This window comes from Anarhichas minor, unplaced genomic scaffold, assembly GCF_050575085.1.
Source record: "Anarhichas minor isolate MPS153535 unplaced genomic scaffold, ASM5057508v1 ptg000007l, whole genome shotgun sequence".
In the NCBI taxonomy this organism is placed as follows: Eukaryota; Metazoa; Chordata; class Actinopteri; order Perciformes; family Anarhichadidae; genus Anarhichas; species Anarhichas minor.
In genome coordinates, this window is record NW_027466453.1 from 12032927 (window position 1) to 12048593 (window position 15667).

At 44.2% G+C, this 15667-nt stretch overlaps 3 protein-coding genes across 7 annotated transcripts; 2 read left to right on the forward strand and 1 right to left on the reverse strand.

Moving 5' to 3' along the window:
• The first annotated feature begins 1321 nt into the window (after nt 1-1321).
• Nucleotides 1322-10554, forward strand: epn3a (epsin 3a). 5 transcript variants are annotated; one of them, XM_076085862.1, is made up of 11 exons: nt 1322-1547; nt 3444-4194; nt 5934-6052; nt 6651-6734; nt 7142-7249; nt 7830-7913; nt 8232-8361; nt 8638-8793; nt 8908-8985; nt 9077-9313; nt 9486-10554. In XM_076085862.1, the coding sequence occupies exons 2-11, from the start codon at nt 3597-3599 to the stop codon at nt 9770-9772; spliced, it is 1881 nt and encodes a 626-aa protein (XP_075941977.1). In that variant the 5' UTR covers nt 1322-1547; nt 3444-3596; the 3' UTR covers nt 9773-10554. The 5 variants fall into 5 exon arrangements, with proteins under 5 accessions (XP_075941977.1, XP_075941975.1, XP_075941978.1 ...); XM_076085860.1 differs by having other exon boundaries at nt 1323-1547; nt 8635-8793; XM_076085863.1 differs by having other exon boundaries at nt 1323-1547; nt 6651-6728; nt 8635-8793.
• arl16 (ADP-ribosylation factor-like 16) lies at nt 10487-12413 on the reverse strand. The gene is made up of 5 exons (XM_076085866.1): nt 12311-12413; nt 11938-11993; nt 11714-11830; nt 11488-11603; nt 10487-11381 (listed from the first exon to the last, which is right to left on the reverse strand). Exons 1-5 carry the CDS (start codon nt 12384-12386, stop codon nt 11216-11218), a joined length of 531 nt encoding a protein of 176 aa, XP_075941981.1. The 5' UTR covers nt 12387-12413; the 3' UTR covers nt 10487-11215.
• A 129-nt stretch (nt 12414-12542) lies between these two features.
• Nucleotides 12543-14667, forward strand: fn3krp (fructosamine 3 kinase related protein). Its single transcript, XM_076080145.1, has 6 exons — nt 12543-12776; nt 12998-13149; nt 13292-13383; nt 13535-13617; nt 13729-13851; nt 13943-14667. The coding sequence occupies exons 1-6, from the start codon at nt 12636-12638 to the stop codon at nt 14279-14281; spliced, it is 930 nt and encodes a 309-aa protein (XP_075936260.1). The 5' UTR covers nt 12543-12635; the 3' UTR covers nt 14282-14667.
• The last annotated feature ends 1000 nt before the right edge of the window (nt 14668-15667 follow it).

The window sequence follows — 15667 nt, forward strand, 5'->3', positions numbered from 1 at the left end:
GGGCAGCAAAGACAAACAGATTCATACAACAACGCTTAAGAAACAGGATCCTCCAGTGGGCAGATCAGTGATCGCATACATTTCATGTTGTGTTTTCTCTGGCTCATGCACAGAAACCCAAGAGAAGTCAGACTTCCTCTGCCACATGACGTCACCTCCGTGCAGTAGCAGGTCCTCTCTCCTCCCCCTCTGGTCTCCCAGACCTCGCCTGCTTGTCCGCCCTGCACTGACCTCATCAGGCCTTTGTTGCAAAACAAAGAGTGTTCAGGCATCTGTTTTCAGGAGAAATAAAGACTGAGGGGTGCCAACGCAGGGAGGAGGAGGGCTGGAGGTGGTATATGAAGTTTGGCTCCACCAACCTGATCCCTGAGTCACATGGAAACTAAACAGGGAGCAGCAACAAGTCAGCGTGTCCTCCCATTCTACAAACTGATTTGAAACCTTTGTGAGAACTAGAAATACCTGGTTTGAGAGGCAGGTTCACTGCTTGATAAACTTCTGATTTTTGTACACTTTGCCTGTGCACGAGTCTCCAAGACTCATGCCTTTGTTGTTTCAAGGTGGAGCTGGTATTTCCTGTATATCCTGCTCAGTCAACCAGCCACAAGGCCCGCTGCTCTCTCCTGCTACTTCCCCCTCAGCCTTAGATAATCATTACACACTTGGCGTCATGATATGATCCCTCTGTACTTTAGTAGAGGGCAGATTGCTTTGCACACCTTAACAGAATCCAAGCTAACGTAAATACAGAAAATATTTGGCTCCTGTACAAATGGATATAAGCATGTGACTTCAGACAACATCCCATTAGCTGTGATAAATAAGTAAAGAGCAGAGATGCAACCATAAGGCTGTATCACATGTTATGGTATTTGCAGAACTGTAATATCCCAATATGTTTCTGTCTGTGTACTCTCTGTACTATTTAAATATCAAATGACTTGCAGATTGATGATTTTTTTTTGCACAGTGATGTGCTAAAAATATAATTTAGAGCCTCACTGTTATTTAGGAGAAAGAGATAGGGTCTTAGCAGATTTGTCCTAACCGCGTGTCTCCATTTACGCCGCGCAGTCTGTGATGACTTTGCGCCTCGCTGTGCGGTACGATCCTGCGTGGGATTCCTCCGCGTGCTCTGATCACCTGCTCCAGTGAGCTCAGATTATTTTCCATCCGGCAGTGAAAGGGTTAAGTCTGACTCTGCATGCACCGAGTGGGCCTCCCTCCCTCCCCACCCTCTCCATCCATTTTTAGTGTGTGTGTGTGTGTGTGTTTTATTTTAACGGGGGGGGGGGCTGTGTCCTCTGCAAGCCTGGATTGTGATATGCGCGCACACAACTTAGTTTGATAACAAAACAGCACCGCCTCGCTGTGGTTGTGGATACATGTTTGAGCACACAAGGCTTTCCTCTGCGCTTTGAATACCTTTTTTTTTTTTTTAAACTCTAGTTCCTTTCTCTACGGGATATGCCGAGAGGCGGAGGCATTTCTTCCTCCACCCAAAGCCTCCCCAAGTTGGGACCCCACCGACGCGCTGTGACATGAAGGTAAGAGGGAAAGTGGATCGTGGTTCGTAGCGATTGTTCTGCTTTCTTTTTTTATTCTGTCGAGGTTTCAACTTTTAAACTCGGAAGCACAGCTGAGTCACGGTCACATACTTCACCGACGCGATCATTCCCATTTGACGCAACGCGCATGACAATGGCACCAGTCGTCCTAGTTTGGGACAAAAAGGGCGCAAGTTGAATCGAAACCTGTGTTTTTCATCCAGCGGTTTTTGGTGTTTACAGTCTGTGGTTTGTCGACACATCTGTAGGGCACAATGAAACATACGAGCATGTAGGCCTGATCCGGGAACAGTTTGCTTCCTATAAGTGCCCTATGGATAAAGAATGCTCGCTAACGATGGCCTCACTTTTCACTCTGCTGGATTTCTCAACAAGAAAATGTGCTAATACAGAATAATTGAATAACCTAAAGTGGAAAGGAGACAAAGTAAATACTTTGAGAGTCCAGTGTGTCACCATGTCAAGGTCACAAGTTCCAGTACTCAAACCTGTGTGAGATTATCTTCCTTTTCTCAGGAATGTGTTTTATGTGCAGAATAAATTCTTATGTGTGAGGTCTTATGTTATGTTACAAGTGTGCCGCCTCCCCTGGCTACTATCGGTTTGACTTATGTGATAGTAGTTTGTACGATAAGCCACAACATGAATGTATCTTCATTATGGGTGTGAGTGCAACAGTAATGGAGGCATCCTGGATTAGAAACCCGGCCAAAAGGGTCGGTTTAATTGCCACTCTTTGATCTCTCCTGTTACAGCATTTCACTGTCTCTCTTTCTGTCATTAGCTGAATCTAAAGCACCACTCTACTGACGTTCAGTTACAGGAACTGACTATCTAGGTATTCCTTCAGACAGTCTCGTCGTGACCCCGGGGATCGGGAGATAATGGGACTTAGTCATAACAAACGTTTTGTCTCCTACTACCACTTCATGATCTATTCACAGCATATAGCACGCTCTCTCATAGTGTGACTGATATTAGTCCCCTTTTATTCATATATTGGCCATTTTAAAGCCCATCTCTCTCATCTCATGCCCCCTTTTTCTAACATTTGGAAATGCTTACACATGACTCAGCACTTGACTAAGTGCATTTCAGTTCTTAGCTGAATAGATGAGACAGATCTGGGAGGGGAAAGTTATCGGTTCAACTGACTCACCGCCTCGGCTGTGTACAGAGAAGCAGTCCAATGTCCAGGGCAAAGTGCATACACGATACATGTATGTATATATGTGTGTGTGTGTGTGTATATATATATACACACACACACACACACACGGACACAGACAAACTATTGGTGATTATGTTGGACTACTTACACTTTTGTGAGTCTCTGAATGCTTTGAAGCCCTACTGCGGCTGTGGTGATATAATCAGGTCAGAAAAACAGGTGGAGCCCCCCCCCCCCCCCTCCCCTCACTCCAAGGTAAAACACATTTCTACACCGGCAGGTTGGGTTGAAGTCCCTTGGTCAAAAATAATATTTGCTTTTCAGGGAAGGAAACAATATTTAGATAAATTGAATTGAGAATATAGCTTTCAAGCTGATCATTGCTTGCTGAGGAACAATGCATTGTACGCACTCACACAGATCTCTTCAAGTTGTTTCAGGGAAAACTGAGCCCAGGTGTTGTGTTTCACATCGCTGGGAGGTGCTGAGTTGTTTCTCTTTCCTTCCAAACACAATTAAAGAGTGAAAAAATGTGTGAGAGTTCAGCTGGAGTCCCCAGTGTTGTTAGTAGCCTCATGCAAAAGGAGTAACGACACTAAAGATGGTGTTTTGTGTGTTTTGTGTGTGTGTGTGTGTGTGTGTTATCGATTCAAAAGCTCTCTCCATGAATATTTGACACAAGAATGCTTATATTTCTTTTCCAGCAGAAACCCACTCGTTGACATCCCTGCAGTTCCCAGTAGAAGGCCGACTTCATTGCATTTCCCCACTGAAACGACCCACCTCGCCTGAGGCAACACAGTGGGCTGGCCCGCTGTTGGACTATCTCTTGACACCTGGGAAACACGACTGTCATCATGCAGACCTCATCGCTCCGCCGCCAGATGAAAAACATGGTCAACAACTTCACGGAGCCCGAGATCAAGGTCCGCGAGGCCACCTCCAACGATCCCTGGGGTCCTCCCAGCTCGCTCATGTCTGAAATCGCAGACCTGACTTTCAATGTAGTGGCCTTCACCGAGGTTATGGGCATGATCTGGAAGCGGCTCAACGACCACGGTAAGAACTGGCGCCATGTTTATAAGGCACTGACCCTGCTGGACTACCTGATCAAAACAGGCTCCGAGCGTGTGGCCCAGGAGTGCCGGGAGAACATTTACACCATCCAGACACTGAAAGACTTCCAGTACATGGATCGGGATGGACGCGACCAAGGTGTCAATGTCCGGGAGAAGGCCAAGCAACTGGTGGCTCTGCTGAAGGACGAGGAGAAGCTGAAGAAGGAGAGAAGCCAGGCACTGAAGACCAAGACCCGTATGGCGGGCTCCACCAGTGGCTTGGGCTCTGGATCCCTGCCTCCTCCGTACCCGGGGGGTCGCACAAGCCAGGCCAGCGCGGCAGGGGTCCATGGGGATGAGCATGGTGTGTGCAGAAGCTCACCGTCCTCTTTTCAATGTGAGTAGCAGGCAAATCTAACATCTACACAATCATGCGAGAGTACATCTGAATACCTTCTTTGACATGTGACCCGTCATTTGTCAAGTTCATCAGATAAATCATCCCATGTGATGTTATAGATCTTATTTTTCAACTTATGGCGACACTTTCAGGTGTATATCTCTAGTCTCTGCACAGCTTGAGACCTGTACGTCAATCAGTTCTCACCTGTGGAGGTCCGTGTGCTATTTTAATACCAGCAGCACGTTCCAACAATTTATTGAATTGCTTGTTCTTTTTGCTTTTTCGGTTTTGCTCCCTTCTGACTGTTGGGCAGCCGCATTCCTGTCATTCTCTTGTTTACAGTCACGTCAGCTAAACTGGATTCACAAAAGAGAGGAGGCCCAGTGTGTGGTTGTCTCAATCTACTGTGAAACCACAACTGGACACCATGTTTACTTTAAAGTATGATCCGTTATGCTACTGCAGAGATGTTTGTTAGGTGGCAAGATAATATAAGACCTAAGTGATCCCTCTGTGAGTGTGTAGGGGTTTGGACATCTGATGTCATTGACTTATCAACTACAGCAACTGGCTCAAACCTGAAAACACATTGTGGAAAAGCACCAAGTAGCTGTGTGTAGCATTCGTGAACGTATGCCTGGTGTGTACCATATACTTTTGTGGTCTGCGGTGGTTAATGGTGTTGATTAAAAGGTGTTAGTCAGTCAGTAGCAGAGCTGTGGCTTCACGATTGCAGCAGTTACTTTGATGTCTGAGGCCTGTTACATGGTTTAAACAGAGATATGCCCACAGCTAGTATCTGTTTTATTTCCAATAATCCATCAAAAGTCCCTTTTCTCCAATACATTTTCCACTTGATACACGTTCCTCGCATACTTTTCGAGGTGAAAACGTGTGCCAGTGGAAACATCTGGCATGAACAGTTGCCACGTTCAATAGGAGCAGGGCTTGCAATACGCAGGGAAAACATATGGAGAAGGCAGCTTTCAGGCTGGACAACCATAACAATTTCACACCTACAGACTTGTGTACAGACAATGCAGTAAATCATTTTTTTTTTTTTTTGCAATATACACTTGCTTTGCTCTGGGTGGATCTCTTGGAGATTCTAGGACACTGGCACATGGTTGGAGTGTTGGACAGAATGCTGATTGATGGTGGTGGGTGGGGGTCAAGAGGTTGGCAGCAGCTAATTGGCAGCAAGCATTCCAGCTCAGACGCAGGATATTGAGGGGCAGCACACTGGAAATGATTGGTTTCTGAGACCCAATTTTGCCAATGTGTGGCCTGCTTCCCTCTCTTAGCCTTGTGACCGACAGTCTGACACCCAGACTGGAACCCTGCCAGCAATCCCCCCCCCCCCCCCCCCCCAATCCCCATCCCTTCTTTCAAACCAGGACCCGAGCCCTGGGTCCCACCGAGAGTATTCAGGCTAATAAGGTGGGCTCTACTCCAAATCGTCCACTCCTCCGCCCCTCCACCACCCCAACTCTCCACACAGGAGCACCATTGTTCTCAGTGCAGGCAGGCAGTGGCAAGCAATGCCAGCAAAGGCCCTGAACAACGGGCAGTGGAAGAAAAAAAAAATGAACATGCAAAAAATAGCGCCAGCTCTTTTTCTGGCCTTTAAAAATCACCCTTAGTATTTCTTTCTTTGTTTTCCATCTATCTGTTTATGTTTCTGCTCCCTGTTCTTCACTTAACACCCTCTCCCCTCTGCTCTTCCTCTGTAGCCTCCTCTTCCTCTCCTCGAGTTGCTCCAGACATGGAGCAAGCTCGGCCCGCGACCAGTGGAGAAGAGGAGCTGCAGCTGCAGCTGGCCCTGGCTATGAGCCGAGAAGAGAGTGAAAAGGTACCTCTAACTAAGATAACACACACACACACACACACACACACACACACACACAGTGAGCACAGACAAACCTTTAATCTCTACAGCACATGTGCCGACATGTCATGTTGTAACGCTGCAGTTAAACATTAAACGTCTCCCACACACACACACACACACACATGCTTGGACATGGTCTGTCATGGTGGGTGAGGCACTCCTACTGCCTGTCTCTACGAAGGCCACCATTTCCCAGAAGCTTTAACAGAAAGTGATATCATCAACTCTGATGTGGTCAATAACGGCGTGAGCGATGCCGAAGAGTGAGGAAGCTGCGAGAGAACGAGTGAGAAGCCAGACAGGATGTGTGCATTGATCCACTCCTAAAGCAGCCACAGCCTGGCAGAGTCTCCATGGCAAGGGCAGCCGCCGCCCTCTGCGACTTCTGTTCGGCTACGACAGGAATATATATTCTAGCGCGCTGCCGTTTCTGTGATACTCCTCTGTTCTTGATCAACCTTAAATCATTCGATTTCTTTAAGAATCACTCAAGCAAAATCAAGCGTTTACCATTCCCTTTGATTAGTCTTCCTCCTTATCCTCCCTGCTTGACCCTTAGCCACCTCCTACAGTGGATATTGATGAACAGACCCAGCTCCAGATCGCTATGACGCTCAGCAAGGAGGAGACCCAGAAGGTACAAGTATGCTGGGACCAGGGAGGGATGACGCTTCCTTTGCATCTAATGCCCTATAGCACATCTCCTGTTGCTCTGTACACTGAAACCAACCTCACTGCCCAGTCTGGGCCCCTCTGAGAAACACCTGCATGTACTTCTCACTCTCCATGGCCTCCCTTAACCCATGAACAGCAAAAGGACGTGTCATTTTCTCCAGCGACTAATCGAACGAGGCTTCACCCTTCTGTCCCACTAACCATTAAATCTCTCCTCTTAGTTCAGTAGTATGAGATACTCATGTCATGTTTTACTCCACCTGGGACACCTGTACACCTGCATGCAATGTACAGTGCTGTGAGTTTCTCCCAAGCATTATTTACACTTTGTTGACCAAATACTGATTGCAATTCCCTCCCCGGTTAACTTCACAGCCAGTCCCAGTCCCAGTCCCAGTCCAACCTGCACCTGCTGCACTGGAAATGGATGAGGACTCGCAGCTCCAGTTAGCCCTGAGCCTGAGCAAGGAGGAGCACCAGCAGGTAGGGTTTCGTGGTGTCACCGGGGGGCAAAGAGACACTTTTTGTTTTGGAGCTGCTGGGATTTAAACAATGTAATGTGTACCTGAGTTCATTAAATGTAGTAGGGAGTCATCCGCTGTTTTTTTTTTCCACTTTTAATTATTTTCTCTGACTCTCTGTTAATCACCCACTATAAAAAAAATCTTTCCTTGCCTTTTTTTTGTTTTGCCTATTTAAAAAAAAAAAACAGTTGTGTACCTATCACTCTGTTGTGTTATCTCTTGCAACATGTTTACTCCACCTCTCTCCCTGCCTCACTCTCTTTGTCTCTTTCCTCTCTCACTCTGCCACAATGGAGCTGCTCTGTTAGAGATCACAGTGATGCTCTGCTCTCTCCTCTCTTTTGACCGCTCAATTTTCCGGTTTCATGCCCATTGCACACACATCTATATCTGGGTCGTACGTACGTTGCCTAGGAAAACTGGCTTTTGTGCTCGTGGGCAGTCGCGCAGTCATAAATATAGTATGATGTAACAATATGGGAATTTTTCCTGGAAGCTGTCATGCCCAACGGCGTCCATGTGTCTGTATCTGGTGACAGGAGCAACTCAGTCGCCAAGGGCACGAGTCGATGCTGAAGAAAGCTCTGGAGGACAGCAAACGTGAGATGGAGTCTAAAGGCGGGGTATGATTTATTGGGGTATGGAATATCTCAATGGGGGGTGATGAAATATAACCATACACTGTAGGTTACTGCGGTTTTGAGAACATGCATCTATAGAACAAGGACCTAAATCTAAATTATAATACATAATAATAATGGGCAGGATTAATGGGCCTGATCAGGTTTTACATCTTTACCATTAACATACACTGAAAATCTCAAACCTGTTTTTCTTTAAAACTCAACTATCACTTTGTCACTATGGATTAGAGAACTATCTGAGAGTGTTGAAGCAATATACTGAACTGACAGATTTTTTTTTCTTGTTTTTGTGGTCAGACCGCCTTCATGGACCTGGTAGATGTTTTTGCATTGCCCTCAGATCAGCCTCCTAGTGACCCCCAATGGAACAATGCCCCACGCCAGGCAGCTGCTCGTCCGGGGAGCACAGACCCCTGGGACTCCCTGGGTGAGCCTTCGAGTTAGCTAGCCATGACCAAAGCAGGAGTGTTTAAGCACCAAGTTGTAAATAATACGTAGTAAATTATGGTCATCAAATATTTACTCCTTGAGGACCGAAACATTTGCGGCCTGATTCATTTCAGGTGTTTTCAGAAATACCATAATAGTACTGTGTTTTTAATTAAAACCTCCTCATTCTTCATGTTCACAGTACAGTTTGTTCTGCTCACGTGCTACAACGGGAGCCTCTCTCTCTTAATTCACCTCTCTGTTGCTAAAGTAGGCAGCAACAACACCTCGAGAGTAGATCCTCCCTGGATGGCACCGCCAACATCCAACAGCCCCCCTCCACCATGGGAGCCCCCAGTCAACCCCTGGGACGACCCGCAGAGCAACCTCAACGCCACCGGCCGAGAATGGGCCTTCCCTGCCAACACAGGTGATACGTGCACTCATACAGCTCAGCCATATGAAATGAATATGAGAGGCCAAAATGTTTTTAAAATGACATATTTAAATAATAAAAGTAAATTGTGTTTTTGTACGTTTGTAGCCGCCTCAGGAGTTGATCCATTCTCAGTCCTCAAAGGAACTAGCAGGGAACCTTTTCCCCGACCTGGAAGCCCCTCAGGTAAACAATACATTCCTTTTACTCTTCTCATTGTGATTCTGTGCATCCCAAGAACTTGCATTGTCAGAATTTGCTCTTTTTCTGCTCTTAGATGGGGATCTGTTTGATGAGGCCATGGATGGAGGTCAGATGAATTTAAATGGGCGAGGGGAGGACAGTCCTGAGATATTTGACCTGTCACGTCTCGGAGAAAGCCTGGCAGCCCCCAGCCCTCGTACATGCCGGACACCTGAGGCCTTCCTGGGCCCCACAGCGGCATCCTTGGTAGACCTGGATAGATTGATCCCAGCGAATCCTCCTGCCAAGACCATGAACCCCTTCCTATCAGGTATTTCTTGTATTATAGACTGTAGATGCAACACTCGTTTTGTGATCCCAGGGGAAGACCAGGAAAGTGCTTTGATAGCTGCAAATTTAGATTTAATTAAATCCGTTCTGTGTTAAGTTCAATAACTTGTTGAAGCAAACTTAAACGTTTTCTGTTGTGTCTTTCTGTTTAGGCCTCAGTGCTCCGTCAGCCAACAATCCATTCCAAGCTGAGCAGCCTAAACTAACTCTGAATCAAATGGGCTTCGGCTCCCTCTCTTCAGCTCCCCAGGGCCCCTCTCTTCCATACAGTGCCTCCTTGCCCCTGCCTATGAGCCACCAGCCTGCCAACCTCCCCGTGTCACTTACTCACCCCCCCCAGCCTGGTCTGGGCCTGCCAGGGACCCTCCCTGAGCCCCTGTTGCCCTTCTCTTCAGCCAGCACTGACGGATCACAGGCTGCACAGAACCCTTTCTTATGAGGATCATCTAAACTGGAGAAAATATCTAAGAAAAAAGGGGGAATGCTTTTAGGTTATGCTCTCCAAATATAACTCTAACTGCAGATTGAACTTCAGCCCCAAGGACTTGTATGAACACCCTATTCTTAGTTTTTATATTGTATTATAAATACGGTCACCCTTAGATTGATGCAAGCTGGTTCTGCTCCTTACTGCAATAATCTGTCCTGCTCCTCTTGTCGATGATGCAGTAACAGAGTATAAAAAAAATAACACCTTTGTATCAGAAACCATTAGTGTCATGTAAACATTCTTATGGCCATAACCTATTGCAATCTGAAATCGGAAGAAGAAAAAAAAACATACACAAAAGCACAGTTTGATAATATTTTGTTGTCGCTTCACTTAGCCACAATTACCAGGCAAATGTATTAGGGCTTTTCAAGTCGTCAACAAGTCTCTTGCTCACTCAGCTGTTTTGTGTGATTGGCTTCGCTGGCTACTGCTGCTGGTACATACAAGTGTAAAAAAAAAAATAGATTTCTTAAAAGAGACCCAAGCTATAGACCTGTCCGGTTCTTGAAATGTTGCCGCATCAATACGGTTACTGATGAGAAACATCAGTGTGTAGTACTTGATTTTACTGTTGTGAAATGAATTCCTGGGGTTTAACTGATTGAAATGTAGTTTGGGAGAATTCAGAATTCACTATAAGCAAGGCAACATTAGAAAATGTATGAATCATGAGTTTTATTGATTGCTTGTGAACCACTGATTCGTCAAATATAAGGGTACAATTGGAACACTGCCTCATTCTTCAGTTGGTTTCCTTGTTTTGTATTTCCTCAATTCCTGTGACATCAACACATTTCATTCTGAAATCATCACAAGCCAGGCACACGCCCAGTACCAGTTACAATATTTGTTGTGCGCTGTATGCCCCCTGCTGGTAGTGACTCAATACCACTATGCTGCGTCACTTACAGTCATCACTCTCATGTGTTGCTCACACTTAACTAGTCATTAACTGTGAGAGCTTATTTAGTTTCAGAATAAAACTAGTCCTTTATTAGAGGAGCATGAGGATCACACTGTAGTCGGTTACGAATCCAAGCAGTTCGCTGTTTATCTGTGCAGGATTGAACTATTTAAAGTGACCAGTATAATGAATACTTAACATGAGGTAAGAACTACAGTAGTGTTGGTTTGACAAATGGTCAACCATACAATAATTCACTCCTGCCATGATATCACCAATACATTTCCTTCCCCATTCACCCTTATTAACAGTCACCATATGTATATGGTACCAAAAATACAGCAACAGCTTTTCAGTGGGTCCAACACTAAACACATCATTAAATCCTCTGTATTTGCACACTGAGGATACCGACATCTTTTAACAAAAGGCTTGAAGTCATCATCCAAACTCATGTGAGAGTAGAATCACAAACCGATGATAGTTCACTTGACTATGATGGACTCCAACCAGCTCAGCACCCCCTGAAGTCCCTGTCCAGTGTGGGCACTGAGCTCCAGTATCGTGATTGGCTGAGTAGCAGACGCAATGATGTCGTCCATTCTAAACAGTGATTTTATCTCCACGAGGCTCATGGTGCACGCCATGTCCCTGGAAAAGGGTGGAAAGAAAGAGAGAAAATATACAATGGCATGAACAGCTTGCAGGTATTGCAAGTGACAGTAGGGGTTGTTGTGTATGTGTATGTGAGTGTTACCTCTTGTTGAACAGAATAAGCACAGAAACACTGTGCAGAGGCTCAGCGGAGAGTACCGACAGCAGCTGGATGCAGGACGAGGATATCTGAGCAATGTTGGCTGAGTCCACTGTGAACTGTGAGAAAACAAAACACACATTCAGGGAAATGACTCCGACAGTCGGTTTGTGTACCTCTACCAAATGTCACAAATAGATGCAGCTTGTTTACAAAAAAAACAACATACAATGACAGAGGAGCAGTCTTTGAAGTAACTCGGCCATATAGGGCCCATGCAGCCTCCCAGCTCTCTGAGTGTCACCTTCTTCTTCTTCAGTGTCAGGTCTGTGAGGTTGGTTCCTACCTGTGGAGGTTTAAAGAGATTGGATTACAGGGATGGCCCGTCTCACCAAAACTGAGCCTGCAAATGTATTAAAACCAGGATTAAAAGTACCTTCCAATATTACTTACTGTAGGCAGAGTAGAAGGAGCTTCCCCGAGTTCACCTAATCCATGCAAACTGAGCTGTAAACTAAATCTGTTAGGAAAAATATCCAGTGCATTAGCTTCTATAAACTGTTCATATGATATTATATATTTGGTCAGTTGTATAAAACTAAGTTATTTAGGTTAGTATATTGTTTGAATGTAACGTTACTTAGTTAACGGTTGTGTATTGCGTTAGCTACTAGCTAACGTTATAGCAGTTTACCAGGCTAAACTAGCTAGCTAGCTAGCTAGCTAGCTAGCTGGCTAGCTAGCGTTAGTGAAGCTACACAACACTTTATATTTACAGGTTTTTTTCGAGTTCTAGATCATAACATTCAGCTGGCCAAAAGGATATTTTGTAAACGTTTCATCAACAACGTTTTTCCGACACCAGTCGCTCCGAGAAGCAGACAAATGTCATTGCTGCTCATTTCGGTTTTGCAGCAGAAGGACACTGAAGCTACAGTGGTAGCATGTAACCGATGTAGCTTCATGTGGCACCATGGCGACGATCACGTGACCGTGATACGTCCCTGTGATAGGACGACGTAGGAATCACGTGTAAATATAACGGAAGAACAACAACATCCACGGAACTAAACTAAGCTGAACTTCTGGCGCTGCATTGCGTGTTAGTGCTACTATAAATCCACAAAAAAAATTGGTTGTGGGAAATAATAATGGAAGCTAAGTTAAAGAAAGAGTTGGGCACCGCCATGCTGAAGTCCACTGGTCACTCAGGAGGAGGATGTATAAGCGAGGGCCAGAGTTATGATACTGACACTGGGAGAGTGTTTGTGAAGATAAATCACAAGAGCGAGGTATTTTATCATCATTGTTTCAGATTATTATAGTGACGTGTGTTTAGCTGGTGCCCGCTAGCTACACCCTCTGAAAGCCAGATAGACTGGCACTGTACTGTGTGCACATATTACGATGGAGATCCATTTAATTACTTATTATGCACAATGCAAAGTAGTGAAGATATGTGCCACTGCACTGCTCACCAGCCCAAATCCTTTTTTTTTTTTTTTTGATTCAGGCCAAATTGATGTTTGATGGGGAGATGGCCAGTTTGGAAGCCATTTTAAAGACAGAAACTGTTAAAGTCCCCAAGCCTGTGAAGGTGATTGAACTGGACACAGGAGGATGTGTACTTGTGATGGAGCATCTGGACATGAGAGGTCTTACCAAGTAAGATCTCTCTCATTCAATTTGTTCAGCACTGTATCAGTAGAATAGAGGGCAACATGAAAACATAGTTGTGCAAGTGTAGTTTGTGCTTTTAAAAAAGAAATACAAAATACTTTTTTTTTTTTCTTCAAATCCAATGTAGGTACTCAAAGCACCTTGGAGAGCAGCTGGCAGATCTGCATGTTCACAACAAGAGACAGTTGGACAAATTAAATAAAGAGCAGCAGACAGTGGGTAATTCACCTTAACCTAACTTTCCTACATGTAGACAAATGCACAAAAACATCTTTCATCCTCTTGCCATTGCTACAGTGAATAACAGTTGACTCTTATAATTTAAATTAGTTTATTGCTGATTAAACATAACTTATTTGACTGTACACAGGAAAAGGAGCTGGACAATCAGAGGTGGCGGTTGTTGAAAAATTTGGCTTCAGTGTACCTACATGCTGTGGATATCTACCTCAGGTAAAAAGAAAAGTATTGTGTCTGTATACTGGACTGTATACTAAGTATGTGGTGTCTATGTCTTTAAGATGTGATGGTAGTCCTTACTGTATTTGTCCCTTACCTCCCCAGGAAAATGAGTGGCAGGATGACTGGGTGATGTTTTACTCCCAGCAGAGGCTGCAGCACCAGCTTAACATGGTGGAGAAATCGTATGGAGACAGGGAGGCCAGAGAACTATGGGCCAAGCTACAGGTGCACAGAAACAAAACATACTTTACACACGTTCCTATGATTGTATCAATGCTTGACAGAACAACTTACATATTGTGCCTTTTATTTACAGCTGAAGATCCCTCAGTTTTTCACAGATGTGGAGATTGTCCCCGCTCTCCTCCATGGAGACTTATGGGGAGGCAACGTGGCCCAGTGTGCAGAGGGCCCAGTCATCTTTGACCCAGCCTCCTTCTACGGCCACTCAGAGTATGAGCTGGGTATCGCGGGGATGTTTGGTGGCTTCAACAGCTCTTTTCACTCAGCTTACCATGAAAAGATTCCTCAAGCACCAGGCTTTGCAAAGAGAAACCAGCTTTACCAACTCGTCCACTATCTGAATCACTGGAACCACTTTGGTGGGGGCTACAGGGGCTCTTCAATAAGTATTATGAAGAATCTACTGAAGTAATTGCACTCGCATTCTATTGTAGAAAGCGTCATAGTCTTAAACTCAAACCAAGTATTATGTATGTATTGCCAGATGCTAATTTGACCATAAATAGTGTGGCTAATTGTTGAAGAGACTAAATATAATATTCTAACATTATAATGTCTGTCACATTGTGTAGATAATACAGAATCAACGTAGCTAAAGAGTTTTGCCCTGTCTGCTCCATCTGTACCAACCTGCTTCATATGAAATCTTTAATTGTATGTTTGAATAAGGACATATATATACTCTATAGGTATTTTTTCAATTCTGTATTTCCTACACTGACTTGTGTGTAGGTTGCTGACAACCAAACATGACCCTTAATATGCAAAACTGTTTAAAAAGGAAAGGCTTACCACACACCAAGACCTCAGCTCTTTTCTTAATTTTTTTAATTATTTTATTGGCTGCATTGAACCAGCCACTGACTGATTGGACTGCTGTGCCAAGGACATCACATTTTCCTAGTGAATGCGATACTTTATACTTTATCTACGTCATGAACACCTACAAAATGTCGCTGTATTTTAATTAACGCTTGAAATATTTAATATCCACCGCTTAGTCAACGGTACATCCTGGGATGAACCAAAGTATTTGTCCTGACCTGCTGTATTTGTTATTTATCTGGTATGACAACGGTAGGGGATCAGACTGTAAGACCTCCATCATCATAAATAAGTCTTAGTTTGATCCCTGCCACCAAAATGAACAACAGCTTCCTCTCCCAGGCTGTTGTACACCTTTCCTCCCAGCACAACTTAGTAACATAACATACACATATTAACCTAGTCACCTTAATTTTGGTTGCTACTTTGCTTATATGTGTGGTGTTATGTTGATATGTATATTTTTGTTTTATACTAGAGTATTTGCTCTTTGCAGTATATTAGACATACTCCGATTTTGATGCACCCATAGACTTTATATATTTTATGTTTTTGTCTTTATGCTTTAATGTTTTCTCAGGTATAAATTCACAATCTTTTATGAACTTGACTTGAAATGACAAATCACAATGGTCCAGGCTGTGCCATTGAACCAATAATTCACAGCTCTGCTATGTAGCGTAACAAATGCTTGGGAAATTGCACTGATGGAAAAAGTATTCAATGATTTAAGATAAAAGTACTAGACTAGAAATACTACGAATAAAAGTAATTCAAAATGTAACTAACTTGAGTAAAAGTACAAAAGTATTATCAGCAAATGATTATTTGTCTGTCTGAATGGGCCCTGTCAGCATGACATTACCACATTACTGGACCATTATTATTGATGCATTAACATGTAAAAGCACTTAAATGTTATAGTTGTTTGAGGTTGAGCTCATTTTAAATATTTTATATACTCTTGTTAGAT